Genomic DNA, 20,967 nt, shown 5'->3' with positions numbered 1-20,967 from the left:
ATGCATGAGTCAATTTGAATTGTTTCTATATTTTCAGGTAATGCATCCAGAACATGTTTAAGGAATGGCGAGTGGTACGTCCATCCGATCTTCAATAAAACCTGGACAAACTTATCTGGATGTTTTGACCCAACAATGAAATATAACTCGCCATCAGTCGTTCCTGCTATAGTGAAGGTAAATAATTAAAAATTTAAACTTGACAGTGATTTTACTACTTCCGGATCCGGTTAGATAAACTCGTCTTCGATACATTTTCGGGAAAATATACTAGGTTTAAATTACTACTTTACTTTACTTTGAAAAATTGAAACAAATAAAATATTTCTATTATAATCTCTTCAAAAATCAAGCAACTCCTCTTTTCTTTTCCGGCACTTAAGGATGTCTGCTTGTCATGTTTTGGAATTTTTGTCCGATTTTCGGAATCCTCTGGTTTTAACCATTTGAATGCCTTAAAAAATTTTGCGCATGAACCCCCATTTTTTTTATAAATCTTTTACGTGTATAATTATAAGTCATTTGTAAAAGTCTTATAAAATTTTATTTATTTTTTAATAGTATTTGAGAACTTTAACTGGTCAATGATAAAGCTATGAAAAACCAAGAGAGAACATTTTCCCGACAAAATTACAATGGCTAATATCTCGAAAACAAGCGCATTGACCCCTATATTTTTTTGGCTTTTTGGATTCCACAATTTATTCCCTATCAATACATACTAGTTTTATGAAAAGTTATTTATTTTGAAACTGAGCAGCGAATATCCTGAAATGAAGCTTGCCTAAAAAATGTTACATAGTAAAATCTTAAAATTGAGATAATGGAATATAAATATAATGAGCAATCAAACACAAAAAAAAACTCAAAAATCTCTACACGCACCTGCCAAATCAAGAGGACGAAGAGCGCTATTATTTCTGCCCTTCCTCTCAATGTTAAAGAGAGAAATATGTAGCACACATAATTGCAAGTTCAACACGACTTTCTTTACTAGATGTCCACATGTGAATCACAGAACATAGCTTTTTCTACATAATTATTTCAACAAATAATAAACTATATCGGGAAAATGGAAACAAATCATAACGATATTTGGGAAATATTAACAAATTTGAAACTATACCGGGGATATATCTGGGCTGCGTTCAATATCGTAGCGGCTACGTAGCGCTACGTAGATTTTCACTATTGAACGTGTAGCTATATATACTAGTTGTTACATAGATATTGATAGCAGCTACGTAGCCGCTACGTAGCTGCTACGATATTGAACACAACCCAGTAAATTATAAACGATATCAGGAAATATTAGCAAATGTATCATAGCTATATCTTAGAAATATCAACAAACTACAATTTATGGCGGGAATAAATCAAACCAACAAACAAAAACTGTCACAAAGTTTCTCCTCAATATTAACATTAACGGTATATATCTTACATTCCATAGACGTTTGAAATAATTGTTATATATCAGTTGCATAATTATTTGTGTAAGTTACCAATCAACTTGTTAAATCTGTTTTATTAGGAGCACATGCGTTACATACAGATTCTGTATGATGTTGGATACAGTATATCATTGTTGTCACTACTTGTAGCTGTCAGCATCATGCTGTATTTTAGGTATGTACAAATAAATGGGGCCTTGAGTCGCGTGTGTTATCTCTGCTGTTATTGCACTTTGAGTACTAGAAAAACAGTAAATGTAATGACATGAGTCTTTTAATTCAATGAACAACACCCTTAAGGGGGTTCGCGGATCTAAATCATTTATATAGGATTTCTCTATATTTTTCTATAAATGAACTTTATCTTATAGGTAATAGAAAAATAAAATAAAAAAAATGGGGTCACCGTTCATTTGCGCTCACAATTTGCCTTCGAAAGAAGCATACATCTTTGTAAAAGTGTGTTTTTTTCTGTTGACATAATAGGAGAAATAAAGGTAATATCGAAATAAAAAAAGAAATTTATTACAGAAATCGCTCAAATTTTACAATAATTTAGTTTAAGTACAGCATATATCGAAATAATATTAAAAAATATAGGTCACCGATGAGTTAAAAGAGATATTTCAATTTCAAAGCCAAAAAAATGGTATTTTTCCACCAAAGGGAGATAATTTGGAACTTTTTCAATGATGTTTACATTTTAAAAGTCATCTGGGGCCAACACGAATTAATTGTTTTGAATGTTTTTTGTCCCATATGATAAAGTAACAACTACAAAAGGTAATAAATAAAATTTGTAATGAAAAACAAATGTTTATTTTTTTTTCTGAAATTTTTATACCCTCGAGCCTCCTTAAAGAAATCCCGATTCATTTAAAGCCATGTTTAAGCATATGTATTTGCTCATTTCAAGTTAATAAAAACCCGAATAGACTATTCCTCATGTTAAAAGGCTAATTTTAATATTATTTGTGTAATAGACATTAATACAAGAACTATAACTGTGACACTTGTAAACTCTTAAATAGTTATATTTTCTTAGCATCCGAATGAACGCTATAGAACTATCGCAATTAATTAGTGCTATTTATCTATGGTCGTTAAGTCGCCACTGAAGAACGCTTAAGGAAAGTTTCTAGTTATTCTAATATGTTTAACATTCAAAGATAAAGACAGAATTAATGTATATAGTCCAGTCAAACTAAGATTTAACCTCAAACTAATTGCAACAGAAAATGTTTAAGTTCTAATCTATAACATTATGCCCTTAATATACACAGAAAAACTCCCATAAAATCTAACTTGAGGAAAACTCAAAATCAGCATTTTTAATTCCCTATGGGAATTAACATTGGAAGGGGAGATAACTCTGCAAAAATGAGTCTTTTTTGGTCAGTTTTTGGTTGATTGTCTTCAAATAAATGTATAGTAAGATATAAGTTTGTATTTGACTAAATTATATAATATTCTGCTCATGAAATGTACAAAACCGAAGTGTTATGGGTATTTTATTTGTGTGTGCATTTTTCATTAAAGTAACTGCAAATTTGAAGTTTTGTGACCATTTTGAGAAAATAATGTGAAAATTTGGTATTGTTTATTTCTGTATATTACATTTTTTCAGCATCTTACTTATCTAAAGAAACATTAAACCACAAATAGAAGAATACATGCTTAATTATTTTTTATTAAATTTGAGATTCTTTACCTTGACATGTTGAAAATTTCAATAAAAGGTCAACTAATGAATTATGAAATCTATAGTATAGCTTGATTAAAGAAACAAAAACACCTTTAGAATTGTTTGTTATACTCTAAGGACCGCTAAAAAATCAAGAATTAATACATTCTCATGCATAGAAGCGGTTAAATTATAATTTTTTATAAATTTTTATTAATATTTCTGCCTTTTTTGCAAGAGTTATCTCCCTTTTCAATGCAAATCTCCATAGGAATTTTAAATGGTGATTTTGTTTTAGTCTTCTTCGAGTAAGATTTTATGGGGACTTTTTTCTGTTCAACTATATTTGGGGTAAAATACTAAAGATTAAAACTTAAAAATCTTCTGTTGCAATTACTTTCAGGTTAGGGTCAAATTTATGCTAGATTGACTGGACTAATATTCTGGTCAGTTTTAAGGTTGTTCCTCAATGTGAAAAGTTGGTTACATGTTTGCAATATATAAATATTGTTTATGAACTCGATGTTGTATTTTTGATTCATATTGAGGTGTAACACTCCATACGATATGGTCATACACAATGTACTTCCAAATAGTTAATATATTAACGCATGTCTCCTATACAAACATTTTGTTTTTCTTGATTGTTTATTGTCATCTTTTATTTTCCACCATTGGATTGTTTGTTTATTTTTCATTTTTTATTTAAACTATTGAAATGATTATGTTTATTTTTTTTTTTTTTTATTTAAATTATTGAAATAATTATGTTTATTTTTTATTTAAATTATTGAAATAATTAGTGTTTTTATTTAATTTCAGAAATTTGCACTGCCAGCGGAATACTATCCACATCAACATGTTTGTTTCTTTCATCTTCCGGTCGATCATATGTCTGATAAAAGACAGTTATGTTCTCCCAGAAATAAACAGTATATACAGTTCAGATGAAAATAAAAATATTCAATCGTTTGGGCAGGTATCACAGTTATTAGAAATATGTAGTTGCGGTTGTTATATGTCCTATATTGGTTACAAAAAAGGTTCTGCTGGGCCCAAAATGCACCCAGTGTCATGTGCAAATATACATAAAGTTATTTGTTCATTATTCTACGATTCTTAGTAAATAATTACTTTAAATAACAATAAGTTAGAAGAGACTTAGAGCCAGTAAAACATTGATGTTGAAAATGAAGGAGCAGTCCCATTTCAAAAGAGAATGGTAACAACAGAAAAAACTCAAGATAATACACCAAGAACTCGAAATTGAACATTAAAAAACATACAATGCAAGACAGCAGGGAGGAATATCAGGTTCCCCCAGAAGAATTATAATTGCGCATGTTTTCAGTCGTGTTATTCATTATAAATAAACAGTCGTATATCTCATGGATTTATACGGTATATAATTCTGATACACAAAATAAAGGATTCAGAACCAAGAAACGTTGCTTTTATTAATCTATCCCTAGTATATAAATTAATTTCTTAAATGATGACTATTATTTGCAATTTGTAAACCAATGTTTCTACGACGGTCAACCTAATCATGATGGCGCCCGTAAAAGGGTCGAAACTCTGAAGGTCGAAAGAATAACTCCAAGTATGACAGTTGGCATCTATAGTCCATAAGCGTTCTTGTAAACACCAACTCTCAACAAAACTGTAACAAAGCATATACACTAATGTCTTAATCAGATAGTAACAATCATATCTACAAAACTGCGATAAATATATTTAGAGAATGATCATACGATATTTTATTACAAAAGCACTGTTCTGTAGACATTTTCAAAATGAAAAGTGCTTACTTTTATCTGATAAGATTGTTATCGCTTTAGTGTTGTAAAATGATGAAGAGTGCAATAGATAAAATAAATATTCATTATTTAACTTCTAGATATTACTCAACAAAACTCCTTTATATCATTGCCAATTTGTTTAGAGAAAATAAAACATGACCTCTGATTTCAATACTTGTTTGATTTTCATCAAATTGATACGTATCAGATTAAATAGTAGATTTACGAGGAATTTTAAGAGTTATAGATCTGAGTAGACAAATTTCCAACATAAGTATGGCATGCGTAGTGTATGTCACCGTTCCATCGAGCATATGACTAGGAGCACTCGACATGTAGATTATTTAACCTGCTTCATGAATAAATCACTGATAATTGATGAGTCACAAAATTAAGAATACGTTCATCATGTCAAACCATTATTAAATGTTTGAGTAAAATAACAAGGGTAAACCTTCACACGAAACAAAAAATGCACTTATAAATATTAGAAAATACAATTATTCAAGAAACAATGAAAAAGAATATTGAAAAGGAAATAACATAGATAATTCATGAATTCATTATTACTTTGCCTTTTCTTATTTTTCAGTCGGTAGGCTGCAAAATTGTGTACACTTTCTTTTATTACATCTTATCAACCAACTTTATGTGGATTTTCATCGAGGGGATTTACATGCACACATTTGTCATGTCTACTAAATACAACGTGTCCTCCTGCTTATACAAGACACTGCTGGTGTTTGGATGGGGTATGTTCATTTATTCGCTAAATCAGTCTTGAAAAAATATGTAGTGGTAATGAAAATTGTAGCTATCGTTAGTAAAACTTACTGTCTTTTTACATGATTCTTACGGAAAGATATTTTAACCAGGCAGCACCAGTTGACGCTGCAAGTAACTACTTATATTACAGAATATGATTCGGTCTTTAATTTTTATACTTGAGTAGTGATATGTTATCATTTCAAGATATTAAGCTTTGATATAATAAAAATATAGGTAAACAAAAGTTTCCAAGAGGATATTCAAAATCATAAATGAATGAAAACCAGACACTTTAATTGCACAAAATAAAAAATGAAAACAAAACAAATAACTGTCAACAAAACGCGTCAATGAACAACACGAAACCCCCTAAACAAACCACGAGTGATCTTTTAGTGATACGGAATTCCCTCCTAAACAAACCTAGAATGATCTTTTAGTGATACGGAATTCCCCCCTAAACAAACCTAGAGTGATCTTTTAGTGATACGGAATTCCCCCCTAAACAAACCTAGAGTGATCTTTTAGTAATACGGAATTCCCCCCTAAACAAACCTAGAGTGATCTTTTAGTGATACGGAATTCCCCCCTAAACAAACCACGAGTGATCTTTTAGTGATACGGAATTCACCCCTAAACAAACCTAGAGTGATCTTTTAGTGATACGGAATTCCCCCCTAAACAAACCACGAGTGATCTTTTAGTGATACGGAATTCCCCCCTAAACAAACCTAGAGTGATCTTTTAGTGATACGGAATTCCCCCCTAAACAAACCACGAGTGATCTTTTAGTGATACGGAATTCCCCCCTAAACAAACCACGAGTGATCTTTTAGTGATACGGAATTCCCCCCTAAACAAACCTAGAGTGATCTTTTAGTGATACGGAATTCCCCCCTAAACAAACCACGAGTGATCTTTTAGTGATACGGAATTCCCCCCTAAACAAACCACGAGTGATCTTTTAGTGATACGGAATTCACCCCTAAACAAACCTAGAGTGATCTTTTAGTGATACGGAATTCCCCCCTAAACAAACCACGAGTGATCTTTTAGTGATACGGAATTCCCCCCTAAACAAACCACGAGTGATCTTTTAGTGATACGGAATTCCCCCCTAAACAAACCACGAGTGATCTTTTAGTGATACGGAATTCCCCCCTAAACAAACCACGAGTGATCTTTTAGTGATACGGAATTCCCCCCTAAAAAAACCACGAGTGATCTTTTAGTAATACGGTATTGTAACCAGATTTTCAAACGTGATTCACCAAATATTACACTGTTCTCCTACTTTTTCTTGTATACTAGTAATAAAAAATACAATGATAAAGGGTGTTAAACTTATAACCTCGATGAAACTAACTGTTGAAGGAGAAAATAAGTAATTACATTTAAAATTTTCCTTTACCAGGTGCACCGTCGACCTTCGTTATCCCATGGGTAATTATGAGGATTAAACACGAAAACACATTGTAAGTATGTATCAGTTCAAATAAGCTGCTGCTATAAAACGCATGTACATATATTAACTCGACCCTTTAATATATTACTCGACCCTTCTAATAATACTCAACCTTTGACAAATCTATATTGATTTTCTGTCTTTGCTGAGAAACAATCTTACGATATCGATGCTATAACAAAGACGGGTTTGAAATAAGTCAACCACTTTAAATAATTCAAAGACTTTTTAAATTTAAAAACATGTAGATGTTGAATCAAAATGTCAATCAGCGCCGAATTATAGAACACATATGGTTCTGGTAGTATTCTATTTCTTGTTTTTTTTTTAATGTAACGGCTCTTCTCACAAAAAAATCTAATCAGTCATAAACATTTCAATTTAGCTTACGACCAATTTAAATTTAAATCTTAAGATTGTTTTTATGAAAAGAGTCGCTCACTTGTCATTATATATATATTCGACATGATAAAAACATTGATACGATTGATGTGAACTAAACAAGGTACACTTCAGTGACATTTTATATTATCTTGGATATGAATGTGATAGAGGCATCAGTAGTATACCGCTGTTCAAATGTTATATATCGATTAAGAGAAAACAAATCCGAGCTACAAAATAAATCCGAGGGAAACACATCAGGGAAAAACAAAGAAACAACAGAAACTCTGAAGTGCAACAAAGAACAAACGACAATGCAACATACATAGATACGAACTATTAGATAACAACTTCCATATTCTTGACTTGTTAAATGTGACAAATCTATAGAAAATTTGCAAATGTAATATTTACCGCTTGACGTTACAAATTTTTCAGAATATTTATTTATTTTTAGATGCTGGAGCACCAATGATGTCGATAAAGGATATTATTGGATAATAAAAGGACCAATCACAGCCACAGTTGTTGTAAGTCGTGTGATATTTTCATTTGTCCTCCTAGGAATCTCCCCCTTATAATTTAAGTATGAATTGCGTTTAATAAAGCTTAAGTGAACCGTGATACACAAGTTTAAGCTTATACCACCATCATGTATAAGAGTTTCGACTGTTCTTAATGGAATCCCATGTTACGTTTTATCTTAATATGAATTACATTTCATAAAGTGTACCGTACTTCAAGTTTTGATCAATGACACCGCTTTATAGAAATAATAGAACCGCTTAAAAACAATGAAAATGACGATGACTAAATGAAAAGTCAATGACGGATCTATAGTGACTAAAATAAACTTTTAGTGAAGGTATGCCATCAGCAAGATAACAAAGTAAGCACTTTCTCTTTGCATGCCATATCTCTCTGCCCGTTTTAAAAATCGACCAAGTTAAATTTAACAGTTGTTTTCCTTTCATTGGATGTGGTCGATTTTTTTATTTTGATATTTGTTAAACACATTACGTTCTGCATTTTCCTTGGAGTTCGATATTTTTGATATTTTACTTTTTACGTTATTCTGTGAGACATATACGGAATTAAACAATCTGTAAGTTTTATCTGAAAAATCTGCTTTTAAATTTTATACAACATGTATCTGTAATACCTGAAATAAATCATAAAACAAATATGTAATACAGAAACAAACGACCAATAAAGGCAACAGTAGTATACCGCTGTTCAAAACTCGTAAATCTATGGACAAAAAACAAAATTGGGGTAACAAACTAAAACTGAGGGAAACGCATTAAATATAAGAGGAAAACAACGACACAACATTAAAATGTAATATACACAGAAATGGACTAAGCATTATACAAAATCTGATGAGAATAACAAATATAACATCAAAACCAAATACATGAATTTGGGATAGAAAAGTACCGTGACACGTCTTATAGTAATGTATATTCACACACAACCACTGAATTACATGCTCCTGGCATTAGACAGACACATACATGCAGAATGTGGCGGGGTTAAACATCTTATCGGGATCGCAACCCTCCCCTAACCTGTGACAGGGGTACAACATACGAATATGAAATTCAGTTGAAAAAGTCGTTACTCATCAGACGGATATAAAAATCAAATATAAATACAAATAACAAAAACCGAGTGGGCGTGGCCGGGTATATCCCAACAGAAAATCACTAAGTACAGATATAAGCTAGAGTAGTTACTGTTCCGTTTTTCATCTTCTATTTGCTAAAGAGCGCGAAACACGTACTGTTTTAAATGCAGATTTTGAATAAGATGACATATTGCCGAGATAAAATTGAATATATGTTTCCGTTGTTTATATTAATTATCTACCTGTAGGACCACGTGTCCTACGCCTTGATATGATCTGATATACCATTTTCGTACCATAATACTAGCATATTACACTGATAATCATTGTATTTTTCAGATAAATTTTATATTTTTTGTCAATATAATGAGAGTCTTATATACCAAATTAACAGCAGCGCATACAAGAAACCCAAGTCGATACAGGTAACAAACAAGACATGAATATATGATACATGTAATGTTAGGTCCGAGTATACTTTTATCGTCCTTTGATTTTCGTTATTTACGAATGTGGCATGTGGACAGTGAGTTACTTGCCATTTTTTTGTATAACCCTTCCAACTGTATTTCTTCATGTTTTATGATTCAAGTGGGGGAATGAAATTACGCTGTAAAAAAATTTGGATCATGAACTTTAAATTAAAATTTTGATTTGGTCCAGCTGAAAAAGGTTAAATTTAGCAATTCGGAAGCTGTTGAAAGATTTCAAGACCCCCGTAACATCAAATTGTCTGGGTTGGAGCTGATGAAATTTTCTAAATATTTTGATATAATTTGTTCCAAAAGTAGTACAACACACTGTAAAAATATTATTTAAAAAGTGTATTTTTTTAATTTTCATTTATTGTCTAAAAGACATGCACTACGAAAAAACTGTGAACTCGGACCACATGTTTAGAACATGGGAGATGAAAACTATGAGGATGCGAATGTAAAATGTGTTATATTACAATTTTAATTTTCGTAATTTATAATTTTGTAATTAAATAATGAATCGCTAAAGACAAAATATTTAAATAACATACTTGGATAAGTAAAACCTCAACAAATAAGCAACTCTAATCAGCTTACTTTTGATACCTTTAGTATTATCAATGTAGGTACATATTCTGTTAGTACATACACGATGGTAAAAAAGGGCACTCTCTGAATTTTTTTTAACAAAAAGTACTTTACTCAAAGGAAAATTCAAAACGGAAAGTCCATTATCAAATGGCAAAATCAAAAGCTAAAATGCGACCGACGAATGGAAAACAACTGCTATATTCCTGACGTGGTACAGGCATGTTCTTATGTAGAAATTGGTGGATTAAACATAGTTGTATGGCTACCTTAACTTCTCAGTTGTATTAAAGATCCAGAATACGGGACAGATAAACCCAGCTTAACACGTAGAACAACATGGAGGCAATAGTTTAATTTTGTATCTTAATGAAAAAAAAAACAATCAACGTCGAGTTATTAATGATGGTCATATGCAGACGTGCATTGTAGCACGTAGTCGATATTATTTTTTCTAGTCATGGTGATAAAGTTTGAATACATAAACATTCTAAGTAATTTTATTTTATGACAAAAACGTATTCCTCATTCGATTTATTGCTTAGAAATAATTCAACCTGTATGGCAGTTTGAATAAATATATTTACTTACAATTATTTTTAAAGATTAACCATTAGCATAAGAATGTTGGCGTGATATTCATTGTATTAAATTATTCAAAAAATATCAATTACGTCATTTGCTTATAAATCAATTAAAAGTCAATAATTTCATCTGGGCGTTTATCCTTGGCTCCAAATTAAAAACATAGCTTACAACTATATTTATTAATACTTAATTACCAAAGTCGACTTGACTTCAATACCATTATTTGGAGTGTATTATCGTGCCTTTCTTGCTGAGCCAGCATATTTAATATAAGATCTATGTAAAAAAAATGCAAAATCAACATTTATTTTGATTTTATTATTTGAAATATATTATATAGCTTTTATCGCAGTGTCTGTATATTTATTATTATTTCTTTTTAGAAAGTTAGCAAAGTCGACCTTGATTTTAATTCCATTATTTGGAGTGTATTATCTTGCCTTTATTGCTGTTCCTGTGTGTATGGAACCAATGTTAGAAGTTATATGGTTGTATACAGAAATGTTCTTTAATTCCTTTCAAGTGAGTTTACTTACCATTGGATCTTGGCCTTGGGTCCGGTTGTTGATTCTTTGACACATTCAACGTTTTTATTCTCCATTTATACTTAACTTCAAAATTTAAACAACAAGAACCTTTAGGATTAAATTATTATTTTAAAAGACTGGAATGAGTATTGATGATTATTGCCTTTAATGTCAAGGTTGTGTTATAAAAAGTAGACTGCAAAAAGTGGTGGTGAAAACGAGATTTTAAAAAATAAGCCAATAATCAAAGAACATTCTAATGCAACAACGTTTGTAACGTTCATTTTGATTGGATAACGTCACTTTCTTACATGGCATCAATTGACAATTGATGCTATTGGACGTACGCGCAAGCGCAGACGGCATATGACAGATTTTAAATACATGTTTTAACGTTGTTTTCTGTCAGTTTCATTAGAATGGAGATAACAAAATTGTATTTTAAGCTCCGACGGCATCAATTTGGGATTTGACGGTCGCAAATACCCGTTTACTGTCTCCGCTAACGCGTCGCCAGAAACTTAATTTGCGACCATTAAATGCCCAATTGATGCCATCGGAGCTTAAAATACATTACAGTTATCTCCTAATTGTATGAAGTTGTTCGGACATGCATGGTCACATAATATAAGTGGAAGATCACTTTTGAGTCTGAGGTCAGAAGATCAAGATTAAAGTTAAAAATACTAAAATCAAACTGTTAATGGTAAGAAATTCCGGCTAGTTACAGCCAGAGACATTTCATTTAAACTAAACCAAATTTTGATAAATAGAACATGGAAAGTCAGTACATTCCTTGATAGTTTCAGTTCAATATATGCCTTTAAAAATCCCAAACTTGGTCACTAAGATTTTATTTTATGTATTATATATGTGTATTTGCAGGGATTTGCAGTTGCAATATTGTTTTGTTTTATGAACGAAGAGGTAAGGATTTTCTCAACATTCTTCCCAATATATCATCTAGTTGTTCACGATACTTTAATTTATTTAATTTATTTATACTTATATTTTCTTATAATTCCTGTAATACAAAAATATTATTTCACATTTTGGGTTTTTAATTTTGAGTAAACAAATGCTGTTATTTGTTCTTTGGTCGGGTTGTTATGACACATTCCCCATTTCCGTTTTCAAATTTTAATACATGTTTGTTTTAAATCTTTGAATGTATAATATTGACGTACACATTTTAATAGCAAATGATTACTGTAATTAGGATCGACATACTCTGACTTATACTTAAATAAAGGCAACAGTAGTATACCGCTGTTCAAAACTCATAAATCCATGGACAAAAAACAAAATCGGGGTAACAAACTAAAACCGAGGGAAACGCATTAAATATAAGAGGAGAACAACGACCCAACACTAAAATGTAACACACAGAGAAACGGACCAAGCATCAGACAAAATCCCACGAGAATAACAAATATAACATCAAAACCAAATACATTAATTTGGGATAGACAAGTACCGTGACACGTAAGTTGGTCCAAGTTTTGTAATTAGAGGAAAGGAGATGTCGGGTATATTTGTATACTTCGATATGAAAACAATTCAACGAATTAATAGAACAAAATGGGGTTTTCACCAATCACAGTACACTGGTATTAATACGATACGTCAATCTCTTAGAGTTTATTATCTACTATTACCAGCAAAGTCTCAAAAAACGACAAACACAGCAAAATCCCCAAAACAAAGATAAAACAAAAAATCTCCAAAATTTCAAATTTATCAGCAATCAAAATACAAAGTATGATAAACATTTTGTTGCGATACCAATCATTTTCTTATTGTTTGTCGTGCAGAATGCACAAATTACTCAGAACGAGAATAGCTTATAACTTTAAAGTGTAAAGTATGATCTATTTAAACTATTTATACTAGACATAAGTATTATAGACTTTATTCGAACTTTCGAATATATTTATGAAAACGATATAGAGGAATGCTATATTTAGAAGATAGTTTTGGGATAACATAAACATGTTGTAGATAAGATATGTGTTGTTTCCATATAAAGGCCCAGCTGTCCGTTTTTGCAAACTTGCACATTTTTATTTTCTGTCCTGTTCCATCGTGTATTTATGAAAACGATATAGAGGAATGCTATATTTGGAAGATAGTTTTGGGATAACATAAACATGTTGTAGATAAGATATGTGATGTTTCCATATAAAGGCCCAGCTGTCCGTTTTTGCAAATTTACACTTTTTATTTTCTGTCCTGTTCCATCGTGTATAATCCTCCGTCTTATATCGGAGTACTTGTACTTTGAACGAGAGCTCAACAGTATACGTAATTATATAAAACAGAACAAGACTCGTTCAGAAATAAACATAAATAAGGCAACAGTTGTTAACCGCTGTTCGAAAGTCATAAATCTATTGAGAGAAAACAACAAATCAACGATACGAAGAAACACTGAACTGATACGAAATACAAACGACAATGCAACACACAAAGAAACGAAAAAACGAGTTGTTGGGAGTGAGTCAATGAGAATGCTCCGTCCCCGAATAAAAAAACAAGGGACCAGATGAAGTCCGCCTCCAGGTGCTGGATTTTCAGGCTGTTTTAAAGATCCATTGGTGACCCTTGTATAGTTTCTGCTATTTGGGTTGTTGTCTCTTTGACACGTTCCACGTTTCAATTTTTAATTTTACCTTTGACGCATGATTTGATTTTAATTTTGCAGAATGTTTTTGTTAAATCTAATTTTTAAAACAATTGTTTTGCAGGTAAGAAGAGAAATCCGAAAGCTCAAAAGAGATCATAATTTACGACGAAATAGTCATATATCAAACCGATCTACGAGTAGAACAGTAGAACAGTTTTTTCAAAGTGAACATGATAATATAATACTCGGTGCAGAGCCCAAATCTGCTAATGTGCATTTTGAACTTAATGAAAAGTCAAGAATTATTCTTGAAAAAACGAAACATTTGTTCAGTGATGGAAATGATCCCATGTTAAATACGAGGGTGAATGGAATACATGTGAATGGAGAGAATTTAAACCTTGTCTCGCTCAATGATAGAACAATTGAGTCATAAACTAATACAAAGAAAGAGAAATTGAGTCATGAACTTATGCTAAAAAAGAACAATTGAGTCATGAACTAATACAAAGAATGAGAAATTGAGTCATGAACTTATGCAATAAAAGAACAATTGAGTCATGAACTTATGTAATGATAGAACAATTGGATCATGAACTTATGCAATAAAGAAACAATTGAGTCATGAACATATGCAAAGAAAGAACAATTGAGTCATGTACTTTTGCAATAAAAGAACAATTGAGTCATGAACTTATGCAATAAAAGAACAATTGAGTCATGAACTTATGCAATAAAAGAACAATTGAGTCATGAACTTATGCAATGAAAGAACAATTGAGTCATGAACTAATGCAATGAAAGAACAATTGAATCATCAACTTATGCAATGACCATCACTTTATCAGATGACATCAATAACTCCCGCAATAATAAACGTCGCAAAATAACTTGTACTAACACGGAGAAAGTATTTCATATGCATTTAGGTTAAACATTTTGTACAAAATTTTCATCCATAAAATACAGTGTTAGAAAGTATAATCTTTTCTAATTCATCTGGTCCAAAGGACGATCGTGATCTTATTGCCATAACTTTGCCAATAATTGTCGATGAGTTTAGACGTATACGACATCTTATGGAGTTTTGCGACTGAGACGAAGATCTGTTCCCTTTTTATCCTATGTTACATGTAGAATATTCTTGAATAGTGTAATAGAAAAATTCGTAAACCGTAACAGCAAACATTATTAACAACAATATAACCTAAAATAAGTACAAATGGGCAAAACTCGTCTGTCAACTCCTCTAAGAAGTTATTTCTCTTTGATAACAATGGTAACTCTTTTTTTTTTGCGCCTTAAGTGGATCGACACTATAGAAATGAAGAAACATTTATGAAGAGCAATATCATATCTACAATGGAAATGTGTCAGTCGATTACATTTTTAGGTTATTATAGCTATCAAAGGTACCAGGCTTATAAGTTAATTCGCCAGTCGCGCGTATCGTCTACATAAGACGCACAAGTGACGCTCAGATCAAAATAGTTAGAAGCCAAACAAGTTCATAGTTGAAGAGCATTAAGCTCCCAAAAATCTAAAAAGTTGTACCAAAAACGGCTAAGGTAATCTATGTCTGGGATTAAAAAATTCTTAGTATTTCGAATAACTCATATTTTTTGCAAACCTTTCAGTTTACTCATTACAGGTGTGCATTCCCTTCGAAGTCGAATTTGACTTTTTAGATACATTCATTTTATCTTAACAACAATAACTAGGTGAGCTCATTTCAGCGACATACTTAGAAAGTGTTGATTCTAAAAAAACAGATCCGAGGTAAATGAAAAGGCTGACGTCACTACAATGGTTTAATTTAGTTAAATTGGTTTTTGACCGGGTTTTAAGATTTGAAGAACGTCTTATCAAATCAACCGCCTTGATACATCTATATAGAATTTCATTCTTATTCCTAGCCAATTTACTCGAAATCATAAATGAAAACAAATAAAATCTTGCACTATTTGTGTCCAAAAACAACTGAGTGATTACAATACAAAAAAAAAGTAAAATCACATAAAAAACTGAACTCAGAGGAAAATTCAATCGGAAAGTCCATAATCACATGGCAAAATCAAACGACAAAACACATCAAATACGAATGGACAAGAACTGTCATATTCCTGACTTGGTACAGGCATTTTCGAATGTAGAAAATGTTGGATTAAACCTGGTTTTATAGGGCAAAACCTCTCACTTTGATGACAGTCGCGTCAAATTCCGTTATATTTACAATGATGCGTGAACTAAACAGACATAATTAATAAAATCGTCAAAATATAGGTACAGCAGTCATCATCGTGTAACAATTAATATAACACGTTGTTAAGATGATAAACAACATCAGCACGCAGAATCTATACATCAAGACCATCGTGTATTATTTGTGAAGTTGATACGGAATATTTATCAACAAGGTCTTGTTACCTTCAGATGAACTTTTTTTTAGAAAAAGGACGAGACGTTCTTTGACATACCCCTGGTTCATCAACTTTTCTACAGTGTCACAAAGTCTGAGTAGGAGCTGCAAGCTCTTGAATATCGAATAAGTTGGAAAATATATATCCCATATGCAGGTGAAGTTTATATAGCGCTACTAAGGTTGGGAAAATTTATAATTTCAAAATTAAAATCGTCTCGTTTGTCATAGATTCTGGTACTTAGATGACTGTATGAGTCAAATTCGAAATAAAAGTCTAAAAATGAGGCGGAGGAAGCCGTGTCTGTGTTTTCTTTAATTACAAACAAGTAAGTGTAGTTTTTTTTAAAGTTTGTAAATTTCCGGTAAAATTGCAAGAAGAAAATTTCATTTTTGTATTTACCTGTTTTATATGCATATGTGATAGTTTTAAAATAGGTGAAATGATGAGTTCTCGTAATTACTAAAATTTAGGAATTACATGTAATTCCCGATACACTTAGCTAATACAAATAGGTCCTGAAACTGCCATGTTTTTGCCAGTAATTACTCAATGCTCTTCAACTTTGTACTTGTTTGGCTTTATAACTATTTAGATCTGAGCGTCACTGATGAGTCTTATGTAGACAAAACGCGCGTCTGGCGTATTAAATTATAATTCTTGTACCTTTGATAACTATTTACAACACTGGGTCGATCCCAATGTTGGTGGACGTTTCGTCCTCGAGGGTATCACCAGCCCAGTAGTCAACCCTTCGGTGTTGACATGAATATTAATTATAGTGTCATTTTTATAAAAGAGGGACGAAAGATACCAAAGGGACAGTCAAACTCATAAATCTAAAACAAACTGACAACGCCATGGCTAAAAATGAAAAAGACAAACAAACAACAGCACACAGGACACAACATAGAAAACTAAAGAATAAACAACACGAACCCCACCAAAAAACTAGGGGTGATATCAGGTGCTCCGGAAGGGTAAGCAGATCCTGCTCCATATGCGGCACCCACCGTGTTGCTTATGTGATAACAAATCCGGTTAATAGTCTAATTCGGTAGGTCACATTCAGGAAAGGGAAGGGGATTGTAGTACGTAGTACGACGTAAGGAACATATCCGATATCATTTGTGATACGGTTATTCCATAACGGTCAACCAACTCGTGATGGCGTCCGTAAAATTTACGAAGGGATGATTTCAACTTCACCATTTGGAACTCTTGCTTTAATAGCTTCCTTGTGAGCAGCAACCCTCTATCAAGAAAATCATGATAGGAAATGCAAGCACGGGAATATCGTATCAATTGGGAGATATATACCCCGTATGCAGGTGCTGCTGGAATGTTGCTACTTAGAAATGGAAAGTTCACAATTGGAAAGCTGAAATTTTCCTTTCACAACACTTATGATTTTCTTATCCCAGGAATAGATTACCTTAGCCGTATTTGGCACAACACTTGTGGAATTTTGGGTCCTCAATGCTCTTCAACTTTGTACTTATTTGGCTTTATAACTATTTAGATCTGAGCGGCACTGATGAGTCTTATGTAGACGAAACGCGTGTATGGCGTATTAAATTATAATCCTGGTACCTTTGATAACTATTGTAACAATATGGTCAGCTGCTCCAAAGTTATGGTAATACTGCTTTGAAGGCAGTGTGGAGAGGTCCAAAAGCGACGTCCATGGCATGCTATTGAGTTGGATTAGAGAGCTACTTCACCAAACTTACCGAAATGATAGCTGCTCTACAGCAGCAAGACTATCTGAATTTTGAGATGACCAACATACATAATAGATCAGTTTCTTAAAGTAGTATAAACAGTAGTAACTAGAATTTGATTGCTCCAGTTTTACAGTTTCTAACATCAGTTAACCAAAACAGTTTTATAAGTTCATTACCTGATATTCATCCAGCTTCTTAAACAGTGGATAGTCAACCAACCTCAAAAATATCTAATAGGCTTTCAGACTTTGAAATATGTGATGGTCAAAAGACATCTAATGTAAAAGCCTCATTACTTGATACCACAATCTCAAAGTTACTCCTTAGTAGAAGATTATATTCTCGTTTGAATTGTTTTAAATTTTTCATTTCGGGGATAAATGTGAGATGCATATTTCCTGGCGAATTCAGCATATTAATATTTTTGGAATATGAGAAGTCAAATGACCAATAATTAATTAAACTCTGCTCAAATACTGGCGTGCATGTAGACCAGGTTGTGCTGTGTACGAAAATCAAGCAGATGTGTCAAGTCTTTCCTTTCGTGTAACCAAACATGCCAAAACAGTCTGTAGTGTCTCAATAAGTAATTTGTATGCATGCATAGTTTAAATAGGCAGTCATTCTATGTTTATTTGTGACAATATGCATGTTAAAGATACAGGAAAATACAAAATCCAGAAAAGAAGAATTTGTCATTTGAAATACGATAAAATGACCCGAGTCAGGATTGGGGACCCTTTCCTGTCTACTTATTGTCTTTAAAATTTACAAATGTCAAAGTATGTTACGAAACGTGTTTCAGGCGTATCAAAGTTTAAACCTGGTACCGTTGATAACTATTTACACCACTGGGTCGATGACACTGCTAGTGGACGTTTCGTCCCCGAGGTAATCACTAGCCCAGTAGTCAGTACTTCTGTGTTGACAAGAATATCAATTATATGGTCATTTATTTTTTAATTTACTGTTATTTTTTTTTAAATACTAAGGATTTTCTTATCCCAGGCATATATTACCTAAGTCGTTTTTGGCACAACTCTTTTCAATATCTGTTTCTCAATTAATGCTGTTCTACGGAAGCGTATTAGCGCCACACATATTTTTTTTTCTTCCTATGTTTAACGCAAACCTTTGCGTTATAACGCAAACCTTTGCGATATAACTCAAACCTTTGCGTTATAACGCAAACCTTTGCGTTGTAACGCAAACCTTTGCGATATAACGCAAATCTTTGCGCTATAACGCAAACATTTGTTTTATCTTATTTCTTATTTAAGATTCAAAGGAAACAGTAGTTATTAATGGAGGAGGCTGTATATAATAAAATTTATCACCTTTGTAGTATTTGCAAAGTTAACTGCTTGAATAATTAGATCATATCAATAACTAATAATGAGCAGAATAATATAATAAGATGTGGTAAGAGTGACAATAAGAAAACTCTCTATCTAAGTCACTATTCGTAAAAGTAAACCATCATAGGCCGAATTACGGTCTTCAACACGGAGCATTGGCTCACACTGAACAACAAACTATAAAGGTCCCCAAAAACGATATCTAAGTTACTACTAGTATATATATTACAACGAAAATTGAGTAAATTGAGGTTATACCTAAGAAAAAAATCAACCCTGCTAATATAGCTATAACCGAATATAAATATACTTCCAAAGTAAACTCTCGTTTGAGAACTGTGTAAAGTAGGTTAGATTCAAACAAGCTACCCTTTGGCAATAAATGTATAGAATGAAGATGTTTTATTAATAAAATTATGTTCTCTCTATTTAAATTGCTACCCAAGCATCTTAAAAATACTTCATTATATTGAAATGAAAATTCAATGACTTTCTATCAAAGAATCTTGATATTCTGAAATTTAAAAAAAAAATGTTTCCTTATTAATAATTCATTTTAAAGCAGAAGGATCATTTTGCCTATTTGACTTGGAGGTTTCACAATTGTATGACATTATTTTTGATCTTTCAATTTTAATATGACTATATACTAAACTATATCTATTTTCTTGTTAAATTATATACTTTTCTGATGCACAAATCAGTCTTAATTTATGTATAATTGCACTTCAATTATTCCATTATTCTTATACATATTTATTATAATGATTTGACCTTGTATGTATGTTTCTTTTTTTTATCTACTAGTAAATCACATCCGAAATGAATGTCAGACCGACATAATATATACAAAACTTAATGAATAATTGCAATCAAGATATTTGCGTTATAACGCAAAGGTTTGCGTTATAACGCCAATGTTTTCGTTATATCGCTAAAGGTTTGCGTTATAACGCAAAGGTTTGCGTTATAACGCAAATGTTTGCGTTATATCGCAAAGGTTTGCGTTATAACGCAAAGGTTTACGTTGTAACGCAAAGGTTTGCGTTTTAAAGCAAAGAAAAATAAAAAAAAATGTGTGGCGCTAATACGCTTCCGTACTGTTCATCTTTGTTCTTGTTTTGGCTTTCTAAATATTTTGATCTTAATGTCACTAATGATTCTTATGTAGACGAAACACGCATCTGGCGTATCAAACTATAGCCTGGCACCTTTGATAACTATGTTAACATTACAATAATTTATTCCATGACCCATAATGTGGACACAGATATACATATTTTATGGTATATAATGATAACACAAGATCATATTGTTTCGTCCATTCCTTAGAAAAGAAAAAAAAGTTATTTCATCTTTAATTTGGTGATCATTTTCTCAATGTCTGTAAGGAGAACGGGGCGTTCTGACCACTTCAAATCATATAGGTCTGTAAAATTACAATCAATTAAAAATGATACGCCATAACAA

General features: G+C 32.0%; 1 protein-coding gene across 5 annotated transcripts in view; it reads left to right on the top strand.

Annotated features, from left to right (window-relative positions):
• The window catches only part of LOC139496206 (parathyroid hormone/parathyroid hormone-related peptide receptor-like), an 80,729-nt gene extending 65,753 nt beyond the window's left edge, over positions 1-14,976 (top strand). For all 5 annotated transcript variants that reach the window (XM_071284678.1, XM_071284677.1, XM_071284679.1 and 2 more), the window contains 10 exons: positions 38-177; positions 1,535-1,629; positions 3,961-4,117; positions 5,533-5,692; positions 7,123-7,183; positions 8,015-8,087; positions 9,527-9,612; positions 11,223-11,361; positions 12,252-12,293; positions 14,114-14,976. In XM_071284678.1, coding sequence (XP_071140779.1) covers positions 38-177; positions 1,535-1,629; positions 3,961-4,117; positions 5,533-5,692; positions 7,123-7,183; positions 8,015-8,087; positions 9,527-9,612; positions 11,223-11,361; positions 12,252-12,293; positions 14,114-14,428 — 1,268 coding nt within the window. In that variant the 3' untranslated portion in view covers positions 14,429-14,976. The remainder of the gene's footprint in view (positions 1-37; positions 178-1,534; positions 1,630-3,960; positions 4,118-5,532; positions 5,693-7,122; positions 7,184-8,014; positions 8,088-9,526; positions 9,613-11,222; positions 11,362-12,251; positions 12,294-14,113) is intronic.
• Positions 14,977-20,967: the final 5,991 nt, after the last annotated feature.

This window comes from Mytilus edulis, chromosome 11 (genome assembly GCF_963676685.1).
Source record: "Mytilus edulis chromosome 11, xbMytEdul2.2, whole genome shotgun sequence".
NCBI lineage: Eukaryota > Metazoa > Mollusca > Bivalvia > Mytilida > Mytilidae > Mytilus > Mytilus edulis.
The sequence above is the reverse complement of the archived record's forward strand: the minus strand, read 5'-3'. Positions and strand labels throughout refer to the sequence as shown.